Here is a 22,929-nt window from a genome sequence, read left to right on the forward strand (position 1 = left end):
ACAACCCTGTTTCCAAGTCGGGTTCCATGTCCGCCTCCACGACGGCAACGACGCGAGAGAGGGCGGAATTTGCGCGCAACAAAGTAATTGGGCGTGAGAGTGACTATGATTTGATCGCACGACTTTGATGTGTATATCCCCTGGGTTACGTAGTATGAAAACGGGTCGGACTGATACTGCCAAAAGCGATTTTGTGTAGATGATGACCCGGACTCGGAAGCAAATGCAGATGAATCATAACCGTATTCAAAATTCAGATGCAAACACAAAGTTCCCTCCAGCAGGATCATGGGTAACTGAAGGTGAGCACATCTCACGGTCCAACAAGTTCTAACTTACGTAACACACAACTAAACGTACGAGTCTGAAACTCAGCTGGAAGCTGAAGACGCCTGATCAAGCATCATTCAGGAAGTACAACATCCATGTTGAGAAGACAGCAGCAGATCCAAATAAACGCGAAGGCTTCCAGAAGTTAGCTTGGACTTGCTAGTCTTGACGCCTTCTAATGTGTACTGGCCTACTGGGCCTAGAGGCCGCCAACGAAGTCACCGATCTGAAATTCATCATCCAAGCGCGCGCGCATGATGGTGGAAGCCGGCAAGAACTTGACAAAAGCCAAAGTCCCTTTTAGTTCCAGTTCATTCTTAAGTGTAGCATTCTTTCAATTTTGTGTGCGCTTCGTTCAATTATTCTTTCACACAAATATAAGTGTCCAATATAGCAAATCAGGGGGCTATCAAACAAATTAAATGTGTAGTACTTCAAGTTCAAGATTTCAAAACTTGAGCAACTGATAGCAACTAGTCCATTCGTCCTAAATTACTATTCGTTTCATCTTTTCTACATACATAGCTTTTGCTATGCACCTAGATATATATTATATCTAGATATGTAGCAAAAGGTATATACCTAGAAAAGCCAAAATGATTAGTAGATGGAGGGAGTAATTAACTAGCTGCTCACACTGCTCCTGGTTCTCCCGACCAGAGGAGCAAAGCACAGTATGCTGACACGAAACTGTAGCAAAGTATGTTCAGCAGATCAAATTTTGGGATAATATATCCAGCTACACGTGTTTGCCGTGCAATGTTCTTGTCATCAGCAGATACATTTTCTCAAAAATTGATCTGCTAGGCATGGAAAAGGAAGCGTCATCAGCAGCACTGAATAATACCAGCAATAAGACAAATGAAAGAAGTTTTGCTGTTCAAGACACCGACAGACAGAATCCAACAGGTCTAATGTGAGTCACGACAGCTCGAAAGATCGACAACAATGCACAGATGCCTACAAGGATCCTAAGACTGGCACTACATATATATTGGCAAATGGACTTGGCACAGCCACAAAAACCTCTAACCAACAAGATGAAACTATCTCACATTACGAGACCACCACTTGGTTTATCATCCCCTGGGCCCAAGATGCAGTCTCCCGAACTTCATCGTCTGAGTCGATGCACTCCCTCAAGAACTCAACATGGAAGAGGTTGGTCTGGAACATATCCTTCGAACTTGCGCCAAGTGTGTCCGCAAGATCCCCAAGGACAGCAACTGCAGCCTTTGTCACACTCTCATCCCTGATGGCATTGTTATACATAAAACTGTAAGTAAATGGGTAACAAACAATAATATAACAGATACTGAAATGTAAATGAAGTACACCTGCTCCTATCTTTGAAGACAGCTTCGGTAAACTGCAGTAGATGGGCTGCGTATGGAATCATCAGCTGAGCTTTTGGGCCCTTGATACCCTGGAGTATACCAGAGTATGCCTCAAAAATGCCCCGTCTGAGCTGGTTGCCATAATCAACCATGTCATCATCACTCTGATCAAGAGTACCAAGGAGTTCCGCAGCTCCCTGAAGCATCGGCATAGAATATGGCAGGTATTTCTCAAAATTCTCACCAATAGCAAGAGCAATGTCTCCAAAGCATGAGAAAATCAAAGGCTTCACAGACCGATTGAGCATAGAGTTTGATAGGTCCTTGAGAAGAACAGTCATAATTCTATCACAGAAGGGCAGAATTTTATCTTCCAAGGCACGACAAATATCACCCAACGCCCCTACAGAGATGGAGCACACTTGGTACTCTTCATAATTATGCAAGCCAGCTTCCAGGTATGTGAAGAACTGAGGCATGTATTTCAGAAAATCTGAACCAGTAGCATATGCAAGAGCACCAATTGCAAGCATTGCTTCTTCATGCACCGTAGAACTGTGGCAGGCAAAGACACGCAGAAACAAAAGCATCAGCTGGTCAGCAGTCTGGGTGATTATGGACTTTGAATCTGTGCTGCTCAGTTTCTGGATGATGACCTGCAGTACACCACACAGCAAAGCCTGCAGATCGCTTTGCTTCTCTTTGTCACCAGAAGAGAGTATCTGGAGATCAAATGTAAGGTCTAATCTTCTCATGATCTCCTGCAATAACTGGCCTATAATGCCTGAAGTTTCAGGTATGTTGCTAACTCTCACGATCTCATTCAGTGCTTCATAAGCAGAAGCACGAAGCCTGAAATGGGTGGTATCAGCACGATCCGCAGCAGAAAGAAGAGCAGCAATGACATTAGGCAGATAAGGTGTGAGCACAGAAGACATGGATTCTACATCTTCATAACCTTGGGCCAGAAAATAAATAGCTCCACAGACTTTCTCAGCCACATTTGGAACATCTTTACTACTCTCAAGCAACACAGCCATGATTCGAGGAAGGTTTGAATTATTTATGATTGGGTTTGCACCAGCTGGGGAATGCAAGAGCTCGAATACCCTCCCAAGAGTCCAAGCAGTAGTATCTTTTACCTGGCTATTTGAATCATTCATTGTGTTGAGCAAGAAATCAAGACCAGCCTGGACCAGCGGAACAAGCTTTTCAACAGAGGGGCCTTCAAGGATAGAACCAAATGCAAAGGTAGCTGCCTCACGACAATGCCAATCAGGCTTCGTGATGTTGGCCTCAACAAACGGCATCACAAGAGGGACGATTGCATCACCAACAGTTCTAGCAATGAGTCCAAGGCACGTCCCACCACTCATAGAAATATTCCATACATTATCATCTTGATCTTGATCTTCCTCTTGCTTCAATAGAGTTTCTAGCAACATAGGAACAAGTGAAGGGAGGGCCTTTTCTATAAAGTGGAAATGCACAGTAGAGTTGCCATCATCAGATCCCTCGTATTCATCTTGGAGTGCAATCTCTTCATCACAAATAGCACTCCAGAACTCAACAGCTTGAAGTGCAACCGATTCCTCATCTCCTTTCACTGCATTAGCTGTCAGATTGAATATGGTCTGCATATAAGGATCTAGGTGCGAATAATATATGGATGCAATTGCAACAAGGCATTCAAATGCCGCCTGTCTGATCTCCACTTCTTTAGACACACCAGTATCACAAACCACCTTCATTATATAATTCCTCTCCATTTCATTTGCAAAGTTACTCTCAGCAAAGTCAAGAGCATTATAAAGGGCTTTAACTGCAGCATGACGGACTTCAAAGCTGAGCTCTGTCTGGTTCATTCCCTGGACCACAGCTGTCAGAACAGCATTCACTTGATCCTGCTCCAAGTGCTGCGGAGAAATCTCCTCGCATACATACCCCAGTGCCTCTAGAGTTGCTTGCTTCAAAGGAGCATATGCAGACGGTGATGTCATGTTCCCCAGTAATTTGGCAATGAGGTCTTGCCATTCTCGACGTGGTATCTCAACTGACGCAACTTTGGCGATGACTTGTGATGTGGTATGTCTTGCATCATGCACCGAAGATCCTAGTGTTACCAGCAACGACTCCTTGATCTTCAATTTGATAGATGGATCCATGCTGACCCATTGCTGAGTCAGTAGCTCCTTTTTTGCAGAATCCTTTGCATCCAAAGAATTCTTAAGGATAATACCAGCAAGCCTTCTAGACTCTGGGGGTTTTTCATCATTAGAGAGCTCTACTGATAAGGAGAGGAGGAAGTTAGGAAGATTCTGCTCCTGGAACTGCTTGAGATTGCTTTCTGCTACTGTTCGAAGATTAGCATCCGGAGATTGAGCAGCTAGCAGAATCTGAGTTATATCCATGGCTGTAGCAAATGCCCTATCCTACATCAAAAGGAACAGATTCTGTCAGACACAGAAAATCAACAAACAACAGAATACATCAATAGTCCAGATTACTAAGGACCAGTGGGTCACTGAGACAGCTAAATCTAGATTTGCTTTTGCATTACGACAACATTGTTAGCACCACAGATATTAGCCAAACAAGTCATTTACCAAAGGCGTAATATGATTGTGAGATATCAAATTTTGAGGCGCTATTAAAGCCCATACTCATAATGCAATCAACATAAACCTTGTGTAAAAATTGCTTAGCCTCACCAGCAATCCAAGATATCAGTTAAAGAACTAATTCATCCAATGCATCTGGGCAACCAGACAAAGCTAAAGCAGGGCAAACATCCTCCAAGCAGTTATTCATGATATACAACTCTGCTAGCATGATTAGAAACATGAAAAAGTGAGTGATGCCATAAGCATTTCAACCTAATAACAGAAAAGGAACACTATGGAGCATCACTGCCTATGGTCTATGCATGATGAAGAAACTACACGGCAACAATATTCATGACACAACTGCAGATTAACGAGCAGAAAACATGAAAGAGAAGCAATAGCCTACATATTGTACGCCCAAATAAAAAGAGGAGCACCGTGGAACGGAGCTAAACAAAAGAACAAGTATATTATGGGGTGAACAGATCACCCTAACAGTATCAGCATCCTACGCAAATTAATTTATTTATATCAGTCAACAGAGAACAAAGACCCATAACTACATTGTGTGAATACACTGATCCACCTTAAACACAACATGATCATGAGTGCGACTAAAGGCTGGCAACAGTAACAAAGGAGATGACCAGAGTTTAGACTAATATACTAAAGACCCTCACTAAGCATACAAGCTGTGCCTCAGTTAAAATTCACAGGATAAACCAGGCAAACATGGCATATGATGAGCGGTTAAGGCATATCAGACAAGGAGCGTCACACTGAGTCACTGAAGAGACAAATAGATGGATACATGAACTACATTAACTGCCAATGTCTATTGCAACAAGCCAACAACAGAAACATTTTATATGGAAACGTTTGGATTAGTTCCTCAGTTCAAGGACTCAAACATATTAATCTATCAAATACTTGGTGAACATATTCATCTACCAAGTCCTGATATGAACTTCATACAACTCAGAGGGGGGGATGCCTACCGTGAAAGGGCCGGGCTTAACCTGGCGAGGGAGATTCAGGTATTAAATCCCCGAATAAAAATTAAAAAAAATCGGAGAAAAAGTAAACCGCCACTAGCGCAGGACTCACTTGGCAAGCAAGTAAATCCCAGGGACGAACTGGACGGATTCGAGAGAAACAAACAACCGGGTTCGAGAGGCCACATCGAAGCGACGATCCCGCGGACCGAAACGAGCGATTCATCCGAGCAAAAAATGTAGAAGGAGGGTTAGTGTTCCTTACCGCACAGGGAAATCAATCCAGGCCTGGACGAATCCCCGCTGCACGCCGATACGGACGGCGTCGCCGGGGGCGCGAAGAACAGAGGAGCGGGGAGGGGAGGGCAGGGGAGAGGCGGCTAGGGTTTAGGAGGGAAGGTGGCCTGCGGGCGGGAGGCCTGCGGCTGCGGGCGGGCGGGCAAATTTTATTTTTGAGAAAAGAAAATTCCCCATCTGTTACTTGTTCTGTGTGATTCTATCGGAAGGGATTTTTTTGGGAAGAAATTATGGGATTTTGAAAACACGCAACGCAATGCGCGTTTTTAAGAGGAAGTCGGAAAACAGTAGAGAAAGACACACGACCATAATCACTGCGAGTAGCAAAATGTCTTCCGACCAAATTTTCTTAGAAAAATGTTTCTATGATCTAATTAACCTCCATATAACTTTCTGGCTAGTTTAACTCTCCTAACTATTCCAAAAATTTACACCTAATAAAATTTGTCCATTTTCTTATATTTTTAAGTTCAACTTTTTTTTCTCCATAACACACCATATATGCAAGCAACGTACATATGTAGAATCACACAAACTTTATCCTTTTGAACAATTTAAAAAAAAACTAAGCTGATAGATCTTAACATTAGCGGATTCACAGCAAACCTCACATTATTGACGAGCACATCCCTATTATTAAAAGAATATCATAAATTTATGAAAAAAATAAAAATTATGAGCACCTAGTCCGGCCACATGCTTATATGCTTACATCTTCAGTAGCCTCCATTTCTCATTCCAACTACGGAGTGTTTGTAAAAAGAATAGTGCTCCAATAAATTTCTTTACCTTCCATTTTTTCCAATAATTATTGGGGTAAACCAATAATTCATCCAAAACTCTCCCAAAATAAAGATGGGATTGTGACTCTCCTAGTACAGTAGTTTGATTGGGATAAAATTATTGGGAAACTGCAAAAGTAACTCTCACAAAAACAAGGAATGAGATATCGGGATATCCCAATCAACTAGTTACTATGGAAAAAATTATTGAAAATTTGCTGGAGATGCTCTTACGTGGCATGTTTAAAAATAATTGCGTGACTTTTTTTTTGAAAGGAAGGAATGTATATTTTTTATGGAAATTTGACTGGATTGGAATTTGGAGTCACCACGAGTGAAGACAATGCAAGAGTAGGGGATTGGATGATGCAGCACGAAGAGTGATGAATCTAGAGTGTAGTCGGTCATTTCTCTTGCGTTTTTGGTTAAACTGAATGGATGAATCACCATAAATTTCAACTAAATGATATTGTCATCACATTTCATTTATATGATTGTACCTAGAAAAGCATCTTAGTGTGATGGGTATTTGGATTCAAACTTTATGTGAGCCTATTTAGATGATTCTTAGTTGACATATGTGCCGGAAGTTAAATTTTTTATTAAATATACGTGCTGCAACCTTTAACATCCTGTTTTCGTACTTTTTCCCTCCACCTCCTGCCCGTCACCACCACCACCACGGCCATTCGTTTAAACTTGGCGCCTTCCATTTCTATGATCTTTTGCCGAATATTTTTTTAATAATCTCATAATTATTTGCTAGCGAATTATAAAATTATAAAAGATAAAAGATAAATTATGATTTCGTGAGTTATACTATAACAAGTCATACCTAGTCTCGGCTCTGTTTTGAACCAGAACTGTCACGTACTACTGACTAAGGTCCCGTTTGATAGAGCTTCGGCTTCTCATAAAACGGCTTCGGCTTCGGCTTCTTCGGTGGAGTAGCTTTTTTTAGTGAAGTTGAAGCAGTTTTGCAAAACGTTTGGTACAACGGCTTCTCAATGGCAATATATGTAATTTTATGATCACTTAATGCTTGGAGAGAAAGAAGAAGCCGGTGCAGCCACTTTTTTCGGCTTTTCCTCTCTAGTGTAAGCCGTTTTGCGGCTTCTCCCCGATTTTGGTGGTGAAGCCGTTTTGAAATTGACCCTTTAGCAGGGCTTCACCAAAAGTCGGTGGAACAGGGTCTAATAGTGTTCTTGCCCTGATGCTCAACCCGAGCTGCTCAAGTGTTCAGTAACTTTGATTTTGCTTTAGTTTCCGACCTTTTGTTTTTCATATCAAATTTAATTTTTCGAAAAACATGTGAAAGGGCCTTTGCCTGCACACCTGCACTGCCTACTTCCGAATTTCCCATCCCGACCGGCGGCTATCCTCGACGGCTCTGCGTCCTCGCCCCGCCCTGCTCCGCCGCCGCTTCTCAATCGCATCGCCGCCCTTCCGCGCCTCCATCAGATCGAGGTGCTATTTCGGTATTTCCACCGCAGCTGCTCTTCTTTCTCTCCCTCTCGTCGGCGGCTCGGCGCCGTCGCCGTCCTCAGCGCCCCACCTGGACCGGCGTGGAGCAGAGGGACCCAACCCGTGCATGCGTTGATTCCATCTCTGGTAAGGCAACCCTACCATAGCTTTGGTTCCGCACGGTCTTCTCTTCGCTGGGAGCCCTCAAATTCACTCCCGTCCTCTCCAATCAGCCAATTTTCTTGCGGATTGGTTCCTTGCGCGCTGAAGCACTACTGCTGGCAGTTTATTTATTTTGCCAAAAAAAAACTCGTGGGGTTCAGCTGGATCCCCGTGCCCCACGTTAAGCCGGCCCTTGCCTAATCATGTTCCATCTCATCTTCTTGACAGAGTAAGAAGATTGATTAAGAATGGCTGCGCGGAGCACTTCCATGGCCTCCGAGGATGACTATGAGGTGGGAAAGAAACGAGTTCCAGTTCTTTGCTCTCTTCCTGGCTGTTGCTCTGTTTTCCAATTTTCTGTTGGGATCAATTATAGTTTAGACACATGTGTCGAGGTACGGCCTTACTGACCAATTGCTAGATGTTGGATGAACAAATGACACGGGTTACCTGGGTAGTCAAGCAGAATTGGAGTAACTTTTGTTGTTGCATTCTCATCTAGCTATGTAGATTTGTCATGATGACTTTATATATTACTACAAATTCCTAGGGTAATATTGTTCTAACAAAATTGAGTAGCTTCGTACCATTTTTGGGTGTGGTTAGATTGTGCGGAAACATATCAATTGTCCACATATTTTTGGGTGGTAGTGTAAACTTAATGCAGTATAAGGGAACTAGAGCTGGATATATAAAATTAAACTCTGAAAAAAAGTAAGAATCTATAGAACTATAAACAACTATTTGGTCAAGTTATAAAGGAGTGTGAAATAGATCATGATGTAGAATCATGTGGCAACAGAATAACAGGGTTGAATAGAGGATGCAATCCCATCCATTGAGTAATATAGCATTTTTTTTGTCACATCTATATAGATCAAATTTACTCTGAATTGTGATTGTATGTGCTCTTATAATGAGTGATGTGATGCAGACTGAACAAAAGAAGCAAGTCGCTGCAAATGTTCTTTTCCACTATTCACAGTTTGTGATGGTCTGCATTGGTGAGGAAGTTCGCCCTACTGATCTCAGGTTACATCTTATGAAGGTATGAATGTATAGTTATTATATGATATCCGTCCATCTTTTTTTTATCAAGGTTGAACTTTGTGATTCATCCATCTTTGTGCATTGATCATACAATTTTCTTTTTGAAGAAGTGCTCCCTGAGCAGATAAATGCTTTGTTCTAGTTAGTTTCCTTCTTATATTCTGTTTAACATTTGCTGGTGCCAGTTCACATTGTTTTTTTTAAATACTAAAGTTGAGAGTTTTTTCACTAGATTAAGGGGCAACAATACTCCACTAGTCCAAACGAAGGTAAAAAAAATCCTCCGAAGTTAGGCAACTATGTTCTAACATGGTCTGCTTTGTCTTCCTCACTCAACTTTTTGGTTCTACAGTGATGGGTCTATAATTTGTACAATAATCTGTACAAGAATCAGATGAACAAGTGGAAAATTGCTACTATGGCTTCGAACTGTTATTTAGTACTCTATTCCCATTGTTCTCACCATCTCCTTCTGATCCTAAGTAATAGCAACTCTTGAATGTATACTTGTTGCAACTAGTAGTAGTTTCCCAAAATCAGCTGGCTCTTCTTATTTGAGAGGTCAAAATATACAGATAACATCCTATTAATAATTATTTTAAGTGACATCAAGAGGGGTTTTTAGGAGTTTGATGATGTACATGATCCTATATGACAAATTCGGTGACCTTTGGTACAATTTATTATGTTTTTCTATTAAACAGGTTCTTGCCTGATTCAGTTTTCTATATGGAACATTCCTCTACTTGCGTTGAATTGTTGGTACCACATCTGTAACTTTTATGTTGTTCCATTATCAGCAAATGGATTGCCTCCTGTAAGATCCCCTGCACTCTTGTCACTCGGGAGTTGGTAGTGTTGGTCCTTGTCTGTGGATTTGAGACCGAATTAACTGATTTGTCTGTTGATCCAACTTTCTCAAACTCAAGTTCAGATTTATACTTATGGTTGTTAGCAGTACCTCAACATATATTAGGTCGAATCCAAAAATAATAAGAAGAAGAAATACTAGATTGTGATGTTTATGTTTTTACAGCTACTTTCCTTAGAAAAACCCTGAAATGATGACCTTGATCACATGACAGGGCAAAAGAGGGTTATACTTCCTTGAAAACATGCTTGTGGCACCCTGTCTATTAACTTAAGCGTCTTATGCATTTAAACTTAAGTGGGAGGACTCAAATAAAAAGGGTGGTGGTAGTGTCATATTTGTGTGTCTTGGCTTACAGGCTATTTGATACTTAATAAGTTCCTCAGCTTGTAGGGCATAAGGTGAGGTGCATGCCTTTAGGGTCTGCTCATCAGTGACTGAATCAGTTGTACACGGCATGATGGTTTGGATGTTCCAAACTGCACAGATGTTTAGCACAATGGCTGGGGTATACAGTAACAGTTTGTGATTGATATGCAATCTGTTTGGGAAAAAATAAGATTCGATTCCATGCTGTTTTCTTTTTTCTATAACGCTGTTCTGTTCTTGAAGCTATGTGTCCATAAGGTTCATATGATGCTAACTTACATCATTTTCTCTCTGTTTTTTTTTTCAGGAAGTTTCAGGAATGCCCACTTCTCTAAAGGAGCCTCAACAGGCTGCTGCCTCACCAGATTCTAGTGGTGAACCATCGTCCTCTGGAACAATGAAAACCGAAATCTCCTAAATTGCCCAGCTCTGATCTCCTGCTGTTTCTTGTGCACGGAGAAGAAAGTAATGTTCAGATGACGAGCCCTACTTGTATAATAGGAATGTACATATGTTAGCATCGCATGGTTACCTATAGTTTTTTCTTTTGACAACGCATAAGGAAAACATTGGTCATCGCCATGCCCTGCTGTTCTGCTGCTTTATCTTCTGTCGTGACAATCTGGTAGTGGTAGATGATGTTTGTGATAGTATTTGTACCCATCTTCATGTTTGAATTCATTTTTATTCAGGCAACAATCGTGTTTGCTGTTGTATTTATTTTTTATTAGAAACGCAAATGCTGTGATATAAAGATGTGGGTTTTGAATATTCCCGTTTGCATGAACTGCTGCTGTGGAAACGGTATAGGAAAACGGGGAAGAACATGTTCGCTGTTGGAAACTCAGGCTTCAAAGCCCACATGTGCGTTATTTAAAAAAAGGCTCACATGCTTGTACTAACCTCCTGGGCTTAGGCGTCCTGGAGATAAAACTACAAATTCAAAGCACCATCGAAGGTAAACACCTTTTTTTTTTAGATTAATCGAAGGTAAACACCTTGACAAAGCTCCTATATCGACAAGTTATGAGTGTCACTGTAACGACTTAGGTTTAATCAGCCGAGCTTAATCTTAAGACAAGTTCCTAAATCTGCAGTTCAACTCAGCCCCGACCCCTGAAACTCAACAAACCGTCATTTTTCTCTAAGTCCCGAAACCAGTGTTCCTCCAAACTTTGGAGCTTTGGATCCCCAAATCCACTACGTTTTTGGACTCGGTCCAATTACAAGAGTTGGGCCTTGGCCTGAGTTCTACAACTTTTGTTAAGGCAGCAGAAGTGGTGCAGTTCGGATTTTGGGAGAGTAAGAGACTGGAAGATGGACCCAGAAGCAGATCCCACGGATCGCTCGGGCCACGCGCGCCAGAGCGAGCGTGCGCCCTGTCTTAGAGCCCCGCCGCCGTGTGGCAGGACCTCACCAACGAGCCCCGCCTCGCCCAGTCGCCAGCCGCGACATGATGGATCAGCACGCCTCCTTCCCAATCGCGTGCAGAAGCGCCCTGCATCCCTTTCCCGCCCTGTCTCGTCTCGCCCAAATCTCGTCGGCCGCGCCAGGCGCCCTGCCGCCACTGCGACCGAAGATTGGCCACTGCTGCGCCAGTCCGCCTCGCCTCCCGCGCACATCTCCTTATCAGGATCCCCGGCCGCGCGCCGCAACGCCTTCCGGCTTTTCCGTCGCCCCTCAGTCGCGCTGCCCACGCGTGCGCCCCGCGACGATGCTGCCTTCACCAACCACTGCGCCGGCAGTGACAACTCCTTTCCCCCACCTCGCCAGTAGCGTGCCATGGCAAAGCCGCTGGTTCTGCGCCTGCTAGCATCATCGCTCGCTCGATCACCTCGCCTGCAGTGCCCTTCCTTCCTGCCTGCCACATGCTGGCCGAGCCGCCGCCCCCAATCCGCCGCTTGACACGACTAGACCCTGCGCTCGCCTTCACCAATCCTTCCCTCCGGCAAAACCGCGCCTGCATAGCGCCGTCTCCAGTGCCCAATACCGTAAGACCCTGTCCCCGGAGCTCCGTTTCGCCAGCCAATGGAGGCATCGACCAATCGTCGCCACGGCAGAGCACTCCATCCCCTTCGACCTTATCCTCACGCTGCCCGAACTCCTTCCCTTCCGCGCAGCTATAAAAGGGAGTACCAGAGCCTCTACCGAAGTTCCCTTCGCCATCGCTACCTTGCCGCACCTTCCTCTGTTTTGTGCTCAAGTGCTGCCGCATAAGCTCTTTGAGGAACTCCCCCTCTCCTCTCAACACCCGCCTTTCCCAACTCGCCAACCGCTTGCTTCCTCCGCGTCGATCTAAAGCTTACTTGTTGTCCACAAGAAGCACCGCCGCCACCGGACGCCGGACCTCACCACCGCCCAAGCCTAAGCGCCTTAGTCTTTCCTCCTGAGCTTGTTCCTTCCCGACCCCAAGACTTCGTCAGTAGGCCCCAAAGGTAAGCTGCTGACCCCTTTCCATCTCGCCCGACCCCTTCCGTTTCACCCGACCCCTTTCCGTCTCGCCCGACCCCTCATAGTTTCGCCTGACCCCTTTTCCGTCTCACCCGACCCTGTTTGTTTCACCCGACCCTTGTCCGCCTCGCCCGACGGCTCGGCTGTATCCTTTCCTTTTGACCAAGGGTATCTGTGTAAAATTTTGGGGACTTCTCTGTGTTAAGTCTGAGGACCTCGGTGCAGTTGTTCCTTAGGTCTGAGGGTCAGATCATAAGTTTTTCTTGATCCGACTCCTTTATCTTGTTCTCTATCAACAGAGGCATGGGATTCCACACCTTTCCTATAATTTTGCTACAGTTTCTAGGCTAAATCTTGCAAGTGTTGTTGAAATAACCGTCTAAGTGTTTAACCCTGCATTTGCATTCCGTGTAGAACTAAACCTCGCCGACGGCACCTACGAGCTGCACCCGGTGCTAGAAGATGGAGCTATAGCTGAGCTGCCGACTGCAGGAGCTGAAGCTGAGTGCGCTGAAGATCAGTTTGCTTCCACCCCAATCGAAGGCAAGCCCCGGAGCATAACCTAACTTTTCTAAACTTGCGCATGCCTTCTTTGGTATGTATGTGCATTTACGTTATAGGAGTTATTTGAAGCCATAGATGCATGACTCAGTTTCCTTGATCTGAACACTAGTCTGATAAGTCCGAGTAGTTGCAGTGCTTAACAGGACTCGGTAAAAGTCGAGTGATTCCCTGTCAGTCACGAGTTATAGGAGTTGCTTGTTTTCCTTCTGGTTACAACTATAAGGACGGTGGGACGGGGCAGGGCCTTATGAACTATTTTGGTGGTCGGTGGATTGCCCCGTCTGTCTACTTGAAATTGGACTAAGGTCGAGATGTGATAGTGTTCGTGATCAAGTGTTTGAAAGTACTAATCTCATACCTAGTATGGGATGGGGAAGCGTAGTACCTGATTGAACTTGGACGTGAACTGTTTGATCCACTGTCTCTGGAACGGAGTTTTCCCCTGCGGCCGCATGTGGTGGCAAGTGTGGTCACGGAACGGCAGAGGCCAGGTCTATGGAACATTGCACCAAGAGAAGTGGGCTCGACACGGATCAGGGGATTGATGGGGACGGCCGACACAGGAAGCGACCCTCTGTGGTGTGCGGATGTCGTGAGATTAGGTTCGCCATGCATGTTTAAGAAATTCGAATCGATTCGTCTGCCTCTCATAGTTTGAGACTGCTTGATCGCTATGCTACACTGAGTAAAGATGGAACATGATGATGATATGAACTTGATGCTTGTTCTATATATATTGTTTGGAAACTATGTTTGTTTAGCATAAGTGCTAATGTAGACTGGTTAATGAACTTAGAATCGGAGCTAAAATATTGAAAGTAAGGACCTACTGTAGTCGCTTTGGCAAAACAAACCCCTCAGCCAAAGAGCCTTGCATGTCTAGAAGTTGGTGGAGTAGTTTTCCCACCGGTCGGTTAAGTCTTGTTAAGCTTAGCAGCCCAGCCATGCTTGTGGCACATCTTTCAGGTGATGTTGAAGCTTCTGAGTGCGCTGCTGTTGGCACTTGGCCTCCCCAGCTTCCTCCTGGGTGGACGGTCGAGTGGGATCCCTCCTCGGACGGCGAGGAGAGGGACCATTGATGTCTTGATCGGCCTCATCAGAGACATCCGACCCTGGCGTTAGCTTCCGCTGTTTTATCTTTTCCGTTGCTCCTGAACTTTGTAAAACTCCGATTTTTCGAACCAGTGTTGTAATAATATTTGAACTTGTTTAACCTTGGATGATCTGTTGTATTCTCTGGAACCACTCACCTTTGTGTGAGCTATGCTAATTCGGTCCTATATAGTGGTTTATCGGATGAAACCCGACGGATTGCTGAGTTAACTTGGTTAAAGCATATAATCGCGTGTTAGGCGACTTAATTGTGCTTTAGCTAAGTTAATCCGAGCGGTTCCGCCACAGCCACCTAAACACCTTGCACGGCGATCGTTGCGACGATGGCTCATCCAGCTTGACCCGGCACGACAGCAACCTCTGCCGATCCAGCATGATGTCCGTGAAACGAACCAAATTTCTATTTCTGAGAATTTAAGCCTACGCATCTCGATGATAGTCCTAGAAAGACTATTACGTGTGAATCCCTATCTCAGATAGTACAAATCCATACACACAGAAACATCAGAGAAATATAGTACAATATCATCAGTACGAGTACATCTTAGCGGCACATGCCAGTACAAGTCCAACAGGACTGAATTAAGAAAGGTAAAACATCTACGCAGTGGAAATAGAAGCTATGGTGAACTCCGTCTTCACAGGCGACTCGACCGAAGCATGATCCCTAGTCCTCCCAGCCGTCGTTGTCAAAGTCATAGTTGGGCTCCGAACCTGAAAAGCCAGCATCTACCTGAGAAGCGGGTAGGCTATGCCAACTCCCAAAAGCAGCAAAGCTAACGAAACTAGAGAATTATACTATATGCATGGGTAAAAACCTATGTATGGGTGTGGTAATTTATGCAGCAGCAACAAATCAAGGAAGCAAAGCACATATCCCAAGGTCAACACCTCAACAAGGAAGTCTGCACAAAACACCGGATCCTTTACTCAAGGATCCAGCACCTAAAAATGCTAGGTGATGTGAGAGCTCCCTTCCCTCACATCTCAATGGCAAACGCCGGTGTATCTCAAATAGAGGGAAGGTAGAAGAACAAGAAAAATCTAGTTAGAAGTAGCGGTAGTCAACAACACTATCCATACCAGTGGACACGGACTATAACTATAGATTTATACACTCTGCAGAGGTTGTACCATTGTAGCCCCACGGGTGGAACCTAAACGGTAGCTAGTCGTCCAAACCCCACCTAACAGCCGAAGCCCTAGTAAGTGGATAGCTCCCTCCTGTTTAATCGAGTCTTGAAGCCTCCTCGGCTGCAGGGCACGCTATCACCAGTGAGGATCTTGAAGCTGTGAAACCTACCCATGCCGGGGTGCAGTCTGGTCAGAGCAGGCCACCGCCTCGAACTCCTTACACAATCCTTCTATCCACCTAGAGGAAGAGCACTATCCACTACTAGTCTTAGACCAAACCCCGCCAAAACATAAGCGAGCGGTAAGTATGAAAAGTAGCTGCTATGACTGGTGGTAAACTAACTCGGTTGTTAAGCGGCCGAGAATGAGCACTCTACCAGCAAACCTGCTGCGTACAAGTATGCCACATGCTCCTCAGTAACAAATAAGGTACCCACCACAGGTATGGGGTATAGAGAGAGTCTAGAAAGCTCTCTCCCGGCAAAGGTACTCCTCAGTACCAACCATGGCTCCCTCCTGCCAAGTACCCATAAAGGAGTCACACTCACCCAAAACACACGCGAGAGTGTTCAAGGAATCCCATCACCAAAACCATGGCAAATTCCCATCCATAAATCAAAAAGCATGTGTATGGATAAATAAGCGGTGGACTAGTTAGGGGTATGTAGCTAGTTCATAAAAGTAAGTAAGCAAGGAAACAAGGAAACAGGATAAACAGTTATCAAGGCATGGATAAAACATTGGCTATGCAATCCATCATCATCAAGCAAGCAATATAAGTAAAGCGCTAGCAATTAAGCATGCATAGGATCTATATGATTGGGAGTGACATGACACCTTGTCCGTAGCTGTTCAGATCCTCCTCATCGTAGTTGGGGTCTTGAAGGTCTTCCTGATCGTAGCTCGGGTATGACATAAATTAAACCGCATTACATCTAGGAAAAAATCCAAAAAAACCAAATTTAGAATATTCAAATAACATCAAACTAGCTACAAATAGCATGGGCTCGATTTTACGAATTTAATGCAACTAGTTTCATATTTTTCTGAGTTAAAATGAATTAGTTATGAATTTGTAAAGATTAAAGGATTTATTTAATTATCTAATTAACTTCAGGAAAACATTTATTATAGGTGACACGTGTCAGCTCGGGGTTGGGCCACGTGTCATGGTAGCGTCAGTGTTAACTTGGTCAACGGTCAACGTTGACCGGGTCAGCTGTGGGCCCCTGTGGTAGGCCCCACCCCTGCCACGTGGTGCCTACTTGACTGCCACATTGTCGGCGACGCGCCACGGCATGGCGCGCGCGGCGAGCTCGAATGGCGCGGGGCGGCGAACGCAGAGCGCGCGCGGGGCACGAAGGCGAGCGCAGCAAGAGGTGCACGGGCGCGGTGCGGCGCGCGGGGGGCTCCGGCGCGCGGCAGCGATCGGGCAAGCGCTCAAGCAGCGTCAGACAGCGCGCGAGCGCAGGCTGGCGGATGTGGAGCGGGCGGCGCGAAGGTGAGCGCGCGGGCAGGCGGGTGCAAAGGCAGCGGTGGCGGGGCGAAGCGGCATAGGCGGGAGGCGAGGCTACAGTGGTGGCGGCCTAACTACAACAACTATGCTACAGCGCACAAAGGAAAAGGAGAGGGGAAGCGGGTGGCTCACAGCGTGGGCTCGGAGGCGAGGGCGGCGTCGCGGTGGCCAACGACAGCGAAGCTCTGAGCGGCGTGACGACTTCGGGCGGCGGACGGCGGCGTGGCCGCCATCCGACGGCGCCGTACTAGGGCAACGACGCGGGGAAGGGCAACGACGTCAAAGCACTTCGGAGGAAGGTTCTGGAAGGGGACACGGAGGCCTTCCCCCGCCGGTAGTGCGCGCCAGCGAGGCACGAGGTACGCCTGTGACCTCGCACGCACGGCGCGCGTGAGCACCGATGGGGAAGAAGAACATGGCCGCGACTAGGCCGGCAAGCGTGCAGGCGGCGAGCAGGGCTGCGGTGTTGGGCCGGTACGGACGAGGCGGCCTGGCGCGAGCGAGGCGGCCTGCTGGTCAGGCGGACGCAAGCCAAGCAGAGGGGGACGAGCGGCGGCGGCAGCTGGGCTAGCGCGCGGGTTAGCGGGCCTGGCCTTGGGAATTGGGTTAGTTTTAGTTTTTGGTTTTTATTTGATTTAGATTTTAGGTTTGAATTTTGATTTGAGTTCAAAATTCAAACCTCACACAAAAGCAAAGAATCCAAATAAAGCTCGAAAAGCATCAAATCAGCCACACATGTTTTGAAAAGAAATTTAGGTGAGAGAGATTCATAGCTTTTTCAAATGAGCACCACATACAACCATAAAAGTTTTAAATTTTTCGAAATTTTCACACATTCGAAAGTTACAATTTTTGGAATATTACAGTCCACACCTCAAGCTCCGCCGAGCGCGACATCCGCTCGGAGGCCATGCGGCCGCGCAGCTCGTCGGAGAGCCCCACGTCGGCGCCGAGGGCGACCATCCCTACGTGCCTCTGGCCGTGCACCGGCACGCAGAATGTTGGCACCCGACCCCAGGCGAGCACGGCGCCGGCGTACGACACCGCCACCGCCCCGCGCTCCTGGCACATCCCCAACGACATGATGTGGCAGCGGGGGCTGACGCCGTGGAGCGTGAGGTTGAAGGCCGGGTTGACCGTGGGCGCCGGCTCTGGGCCGTCGAGCCCGTCCAAGCCGGCGACGTCGACGGAGAAGGTGGGGTAGCGGGGATCCAGGGGGTCGCAAGCCACTAGCCACACGACACCGAGCCCAGCCAGTGCCACGAGGACGCATGCGATGATGATGGGGATGTAGTCTGCGCGCCGGATCGCGGTGGCGCCGTCGCCGCCGCCGGCGGGAGCACGGGAGGTCGTCAGCCCTCCTTCCAAGTGTGGCTCCATGGCAGAGATAGATGCATGGAGAAACTACGCGTGCAACAATGTACATACTCTAATTAATAAGGCATAAGAGTGCGTACGTGACAATATCTGCGTGCCGGATAGGAGAGGGACACGGATTGTATTGTATTTCTTAGCTAGGTATAAATTGATCTTGTAGGCTGTACAAATATCTCAAAAGGTGAAGTTCCACCGCAAACCCTAATGAATTGAAGTTCTTGATTCAATTCAAGAGGCGGAAACGTTGGACCAAGAGCTCCTAGCGACAACGCCCCGCAAGATCTCCAATGCCGAGAGCATAGCCGCTCTGCTGCTCATTGCAGGTCTCGCCATGCTGTTCGTCGTGACAGTTGTTTCGGTTCTTCAGGCCTTCTACACATCGAGTCCACCGACCGGAACCGTCCGCCGGAGATATCCATCGCCGTGGACGGGTGCTCCGGCCTCGACGCCGCCCGCGTCCCCCGGGCGTTCAACTTCACCGTGACCGTAGACAACGCCGGCAACGGCAGGTACGGCGTCTGCGTGGGCGGCGCCGCCGTGGTCCTGTACGGGGGCGTCCCGCTCGCCACCGGCCACGTGGAGGACCACTGCGTGCCGCCCCGTGGCGCCGGGGAGGTGGCCGTCCGCGCGGCGAGCGGAGGCGTCGGCCTGCCTGGCGAGCTGGCGGGGCTCATGGCCGACGAGGAGAGGCGCGCCGGCGGCGTGGCGCGGCTGGAGGTTCGCGTCGTCACGCTCGGGCGGCACGGGTCCCTCATGTGCAAGGCAAGCCTGCTGGGCAGAAGCGCGGCTCGGTCGCCACCGTCACCTTGCGAGAGGCGCATCCTTGCGGATGAATCTGACGGTATTATAAGGCCGATTAACCCTCAGTACCCCTCATTCCAGATCACTATTCATTTTAACTTCTATAGATACATAATTTTTACCATGCATCTAGATATATATTATAATTAGATACGCAAGAAAAATTATATATCTAAAAAAGTTAAAATGAATAGTAATTTCGAACAGAGGTAGTATATCTCAACAATGTGTTTCTTCTTAGACTAATATAATGTTCGAGTCTTAGAGTAACTCCAAGAGCTCCCTTTTATTGGACCCAGTACCTGAATTAGGGAGATAAAGAAAATAAAAGCTCCAACAAATCCCTCAAACATTTTGCAAAAATACGGTCACGTGAAACCAACCTCCGTCACGTGACGTGGTTATATGGGGGATGGTACAGCAGTAACTTTTGGAGATTCCTTTTCTTGTTTGAGGGAGGAATGTGAAGGATGGATAACTTCATCAAAGATAATTCTACAAGATGAGCCGGTCCAAAAGATGGCCGGGTGAGGCTCGTGCGTATTGGTAATGCTGAATAAGGCCTGCTGTTCGTAGCAGTCCGCCAAACTAGTCTCCGTTCCTCCAAGCTGTGACACCAGAAAATCAGCCGGAAACTTCAAACACCAGTCAAATTCTCAAACATTTTAGTTGAGCTTCACGTGCCAAAAATTTGAAAATAGTGAACTTCACGTGACAACATTTGAAATTAGCTTGAATAATCTGGAATTTTGGATGATCAAGTGAGGTGGTCAGTTCCTGTTGACGTGCGGCCAGGAGGATCCCCAACTGGTGACTGGACCAACATTCTGGGAATTTGCTGTTTAGCACCAAAAAAAAAAGGACACGATATAGGGATTTAAGGAATCAAAAACACTCGACTGCTTCAACGTCTTGTAGATTCATCATATGAGCATTACCTACCACTACCTGTGTACCACACTCTACCCCATTCACTAGGACGTGTATTGCCAATTACAGAAGTTAAGGCTGCAACCACAAACATGCGGTTGTAACCAACAGGCATATGGCAAGGTGGCAAATGGCAAGGTGGCAAGCAACAAGGAGAATGAAACATTAGATAAGAGATATCTGCATGTAACAAACTATCTCAGATTTTGAATAGCAATCTGGGCAAAATCTCTAAACAAGCCATGTTTCAAATTAACATTTTGACAAGCTCTGATAAACCGTCTAAGTAATTCGCACATTACATGATTCTTTTCCAGATATCGAAGCATAGCCGATCAAAATCAAAACCACCAAAGGAACCTAAGCAGCAGCAACCTCCTTTTTAAGCTTAGCAAGCTCCTGCCTGATAGCACCACCCCTCTGTTCAGATCACAATCATAGCATCAGATAAGTTCATAAGCAGTAAAGTACAAAAATTAGAAACTCGAGAGAATATAAGCATGACAAACCTTGATCTTCGCCAACATGACCTTGAACCTGTCAAAGTCGTTGAGCGATGCTCTCCTCTTCTGGACAATCAGCTTCTTGCCCCATGAGCTCTTCTCCCACTTGTTTTTCACATCTGCAATCACGATATGATCCATTTAAACAGTGCTCATAGTGAAACAAATAGAGATAAAAAGAATGATAGAAGAAATAGCTAATCACCAGCTTCCTCCATTGCCTTAATCAATGTAGTCTTCTTTGGAACACGTTTAATGTCAATCTTGATGTCGGTCAGAGAAAGCCGCTTGAAGTTCATCTGGCAACGAACCATGTCGGGGGCATCCACAAGTGCCTAACATCAGACAGAAAAGACGTCTCAAAATTCCATCTTCAAACAGAAAACAAATTCATGATGATGACCATTAAGCAAATAGCTACTAGTAAAAAATTTAATTACATATGTTGTGGGTTTGATTGGTCAAGCAGAACAAATCAACATGATTATCAGGAAACTAAGTAAGAAACAATAGCATGCCATGCCAGACACTTCAACAATATCACATTTCACATGATGCTTTAACAGGTAGATTATCTTTATAATAATCACTGAACAAACAATGAACTTGCACAAACAAGCTGACTCCGTCTACAAGAAAGCGACTAATCAAGAGACTATTCCTCATTTGCCATTGCAAAAGGGTGCACTGAGTGGCAAACAAGGGATTGTGTAAAATTGAGGTTGCAGGAAGATAATGTATCCACTAATCCAGTATCTGTCTATAAACATTCAACAATGCCATATATTGATATTAGCAGAGTATCTTGCTGAATGTTGGGCTGTCACGTTGTCACTTCTTAAAGGACATGGCATTATGACAGTACATTGCAGTAAAAAATTAGGAATGCACTAATATCATGCGACACTATATCACATACAAAACATGAGAATCTGGCACAAAATGCACCAATCAACATTGTAGGAAAAAAAAGGTGTTCACTTACAGAAGAGCAGATAGTAAGGTACAGACATACAGTGATAAAATTGCTGAATTTGGTTGCGAGAAGTAAAACAATATACTCCATCCTTTCTCAAATATATGGTTTTTAGGACAGAATAATTAGTTAAAAAAAGAACTATTCATAGTCTGAATTGTCATATTTAAATGCGGAGGTAGTACTTTACTTGCCAACTTAACCACGGAAGGCATAAATATACATAACCAGACAATGAAAGTAAAATGGTTGAAATGGGCTACTAAGCAATTGAATAAGTGAAGCAAAGCTATTCCACAAGCAAATGATAAAACAAATTAAAAAAGGCTAATGGTTGAGTCACCATTTTCATGAGGAGCTTATTAGATAAAAACAAATCATATCCAAAGTCTACAGTGCCAACTGTCACAAGTGATGTTGCTACTGTACTTATACTACAGAAATCAAAGCGAAGCAGCTAATTACACAGTGCAGATCAGTTAAACGGGGCAAGTTGCGTGTCTAATGCAATCACGCCAGATGCGACATCGCTCGAACAGCTAGTGATCAACAATACAACGCCCGGGCGCACCAGGGCTCACGAAACTACGGCACGACCCGAACACCTAGATCCTGTATCCACACCTCAGCACTAGCAAATCAACGACGACCAGATTGGGTGGAGAGATCCGGCTCAACTCACCCTGTTCTGGTCGACAACGTCGACGATGACGACGAGGCGGCCGTAGTCCTTGCCGTAGTTCACCAGGGCCACCCGCCCGATCTCCACGAACCTCTTGAACGGCTGCAAAACCACAGGGCGCGCATCATTAGCTAACGCCCCAGAGGCCAAACGAAGCTCAAAATCACAAGGCTACCGAGGGATGTCGCTAGGTCACCGTACCATTTTGGCGGCGGGGGAATCGGCGGCGGCTGCGGCGGCGAAGCGGGAGCGAGCGAGACGGCGAGGCGGGGGGCGGCTGGAGAGGGAAGGGTTTAGACGACGCAGATGTATATAGCCGAGGGGGTTGGTTCTGGCTGAGCCGATGGATCCCGGGGTGAGGAACTGTCGCCGTCCGATCTAGGTTAGATGATGGGTTTGGAGGTTCTCTGGGGTGATGGGTTGGGCTTTTGATGGCCGCATTTTGTGGGCCGGGCTGGCCGCTGGCCTCTGTAGTTGAACTTGCATTATCTCCCAGTTTTTAGGCCCACAGTCCAGACGTGTATTTTCCCCTGAGCTTCACACCTACTAGTATGTATGCTAGACCCCAATGAGTTCAGTTCAGAACTTCGGACTTCAGGGCCATTGTTTGCTTTGCTCA

General features: G+C 46.0%; 3 protein-coding genes and 1 long non-coding RNA gene across 7 annotated transcripts; 1 reads left to right on the forward strand and 3 right to left on the reverse strand.

Annotated features, from left to right (window-relative positions):
* Positions 1-1,142: 1,142 nt before the first annotated feature.
* On the reverse strand, positions 1,143-5,708 carry LOC101780346 (importin subunit beta-1). 3 transcript variants are annotated; one of them, XM_012847924.2, is made up of 4 exons: positions 5,534-5,708; positions 4,379-4,489; positions 1,668-4,099; positions 1,168-1,582 (listed from the first exon to the last, which is right to left on the reverse strand). In XM_012847924.2, the coding sequence occupies exons 3-4, from the start codon at positions 4,076-4,078 to the stop codon at positions 1,387-1,389; spliced, it is 2,607 nt and encodes an 868-aa protein (XP_012703378.1). In that variant the 5' UTR covers positions 4,079-4,099; positions 4,379-4,489; positions 5,534-5,708; the 3' UTR covers positions 1,168-1,386. The 3 variants fall into 3 exon arrangements, with proteins under 3 accessions (XP_004976214.1, XP_012703378.1, XP_012703379.1); XM_004976157.3 differs by lacking the exon at positions 4,379-4,489 and having other exon boundaries at positions 1,143-1,582; positions 5,534-5,707; XM_012847925.2 differs by lacking the exon at positions 4,379-4,489 and having other exon boundaries at positions 1,668-4,094.
* A 1,967-nt stretch (positions 5,709-7,675) lies between these two features.
* LOC101780747 lies at positions 7,676-11,034 on the forward strand. Of its 2 annotated transcripts, XM_004976159.3 has the most exons (4): positions 7,676-7,958; positions 8,202-8,266; positions 8,908-9,021; positions 10,571-11,034. In XM_004976159.3, exons 2-4 carry the CDS (start codon positions 8,222-8,224, stop codon positions 10,679-10,681), a joined length of 270 nt encoding a protein of 89 aa, XP_004976216.1. In that variant the 5' UTR covers positions 7,676-7,958; positions 8,202-8,221; the 3' UTR covers positions 10,682-11,034. The 2 variants fall into 2 exon arrangements, with proteins under 2 accessions (XP_004976216.1, XP_022683678.1); XM_022827943.1 differs by lacking the exon at positions 7,676-7,958 and having other exon boundaries at positions 7,965-8,266.
* Positions 11,035-14,881: 3,847 nt separating this feature from the next.
* LOC101781414 lies at positions 14,882-17,405 on the reverse strand. The gene is made up of 3 exons (XR_215547.3): positions 17,174-17,405; positions 16,363-16,460; positions 14,882-15,105 (listed from the first exon to the last, which is right to left on the reverse strand). It is a non-coding gene; the product is annotated as an uncharacterized LOC101781414 (long non-coding RNA).
* A 2,897-nt stretch (positions 17,406-20,302) lies between these two features.
* Positions 20,303-22,653, reverse strand: LOC101781671 (60S ribosomal protein L14-1). Its single transcript, XM_004976160.3, has 5 exons — positions 22,512-22,653; positions 22,311-22,412; positions 20,858-20,987; positions 20,659-20,771; positions 20,303-20,569 (listed from the first exon to the last, which is right to left on the reverse strand). The coding sequence occupies exons 1-5, from the start codon at positions 22,512-22,514 to the stop codon at positions 20,510-20,512; spliced, it is 408 nt and encodes a 135-aa protein (XP_004976217.1). The 5' UTR covers positions 22,515-22,653; the 3' UTR covers positions 20,303-20,509.
* Between the last annotated feature and the right edge of the window lie 276 nt (positions 22,654-22,929).

The sequence above is a fragment of the Setaria italica genome, chromosome VII (genome assembly GCF_000263155.2).
Source record: "Setaria italica strain Yugu1 chromosome VII, Setaria_italica_v2.0, whole genome shotgun sequence".
NCBI classification, from domain to species: domain Eukaryota; kingdom Viridiplantae; phylum Streptophyta; class Magnoliopsida; order Poales; family Poaceae; genus Setaria; species Setaria italica.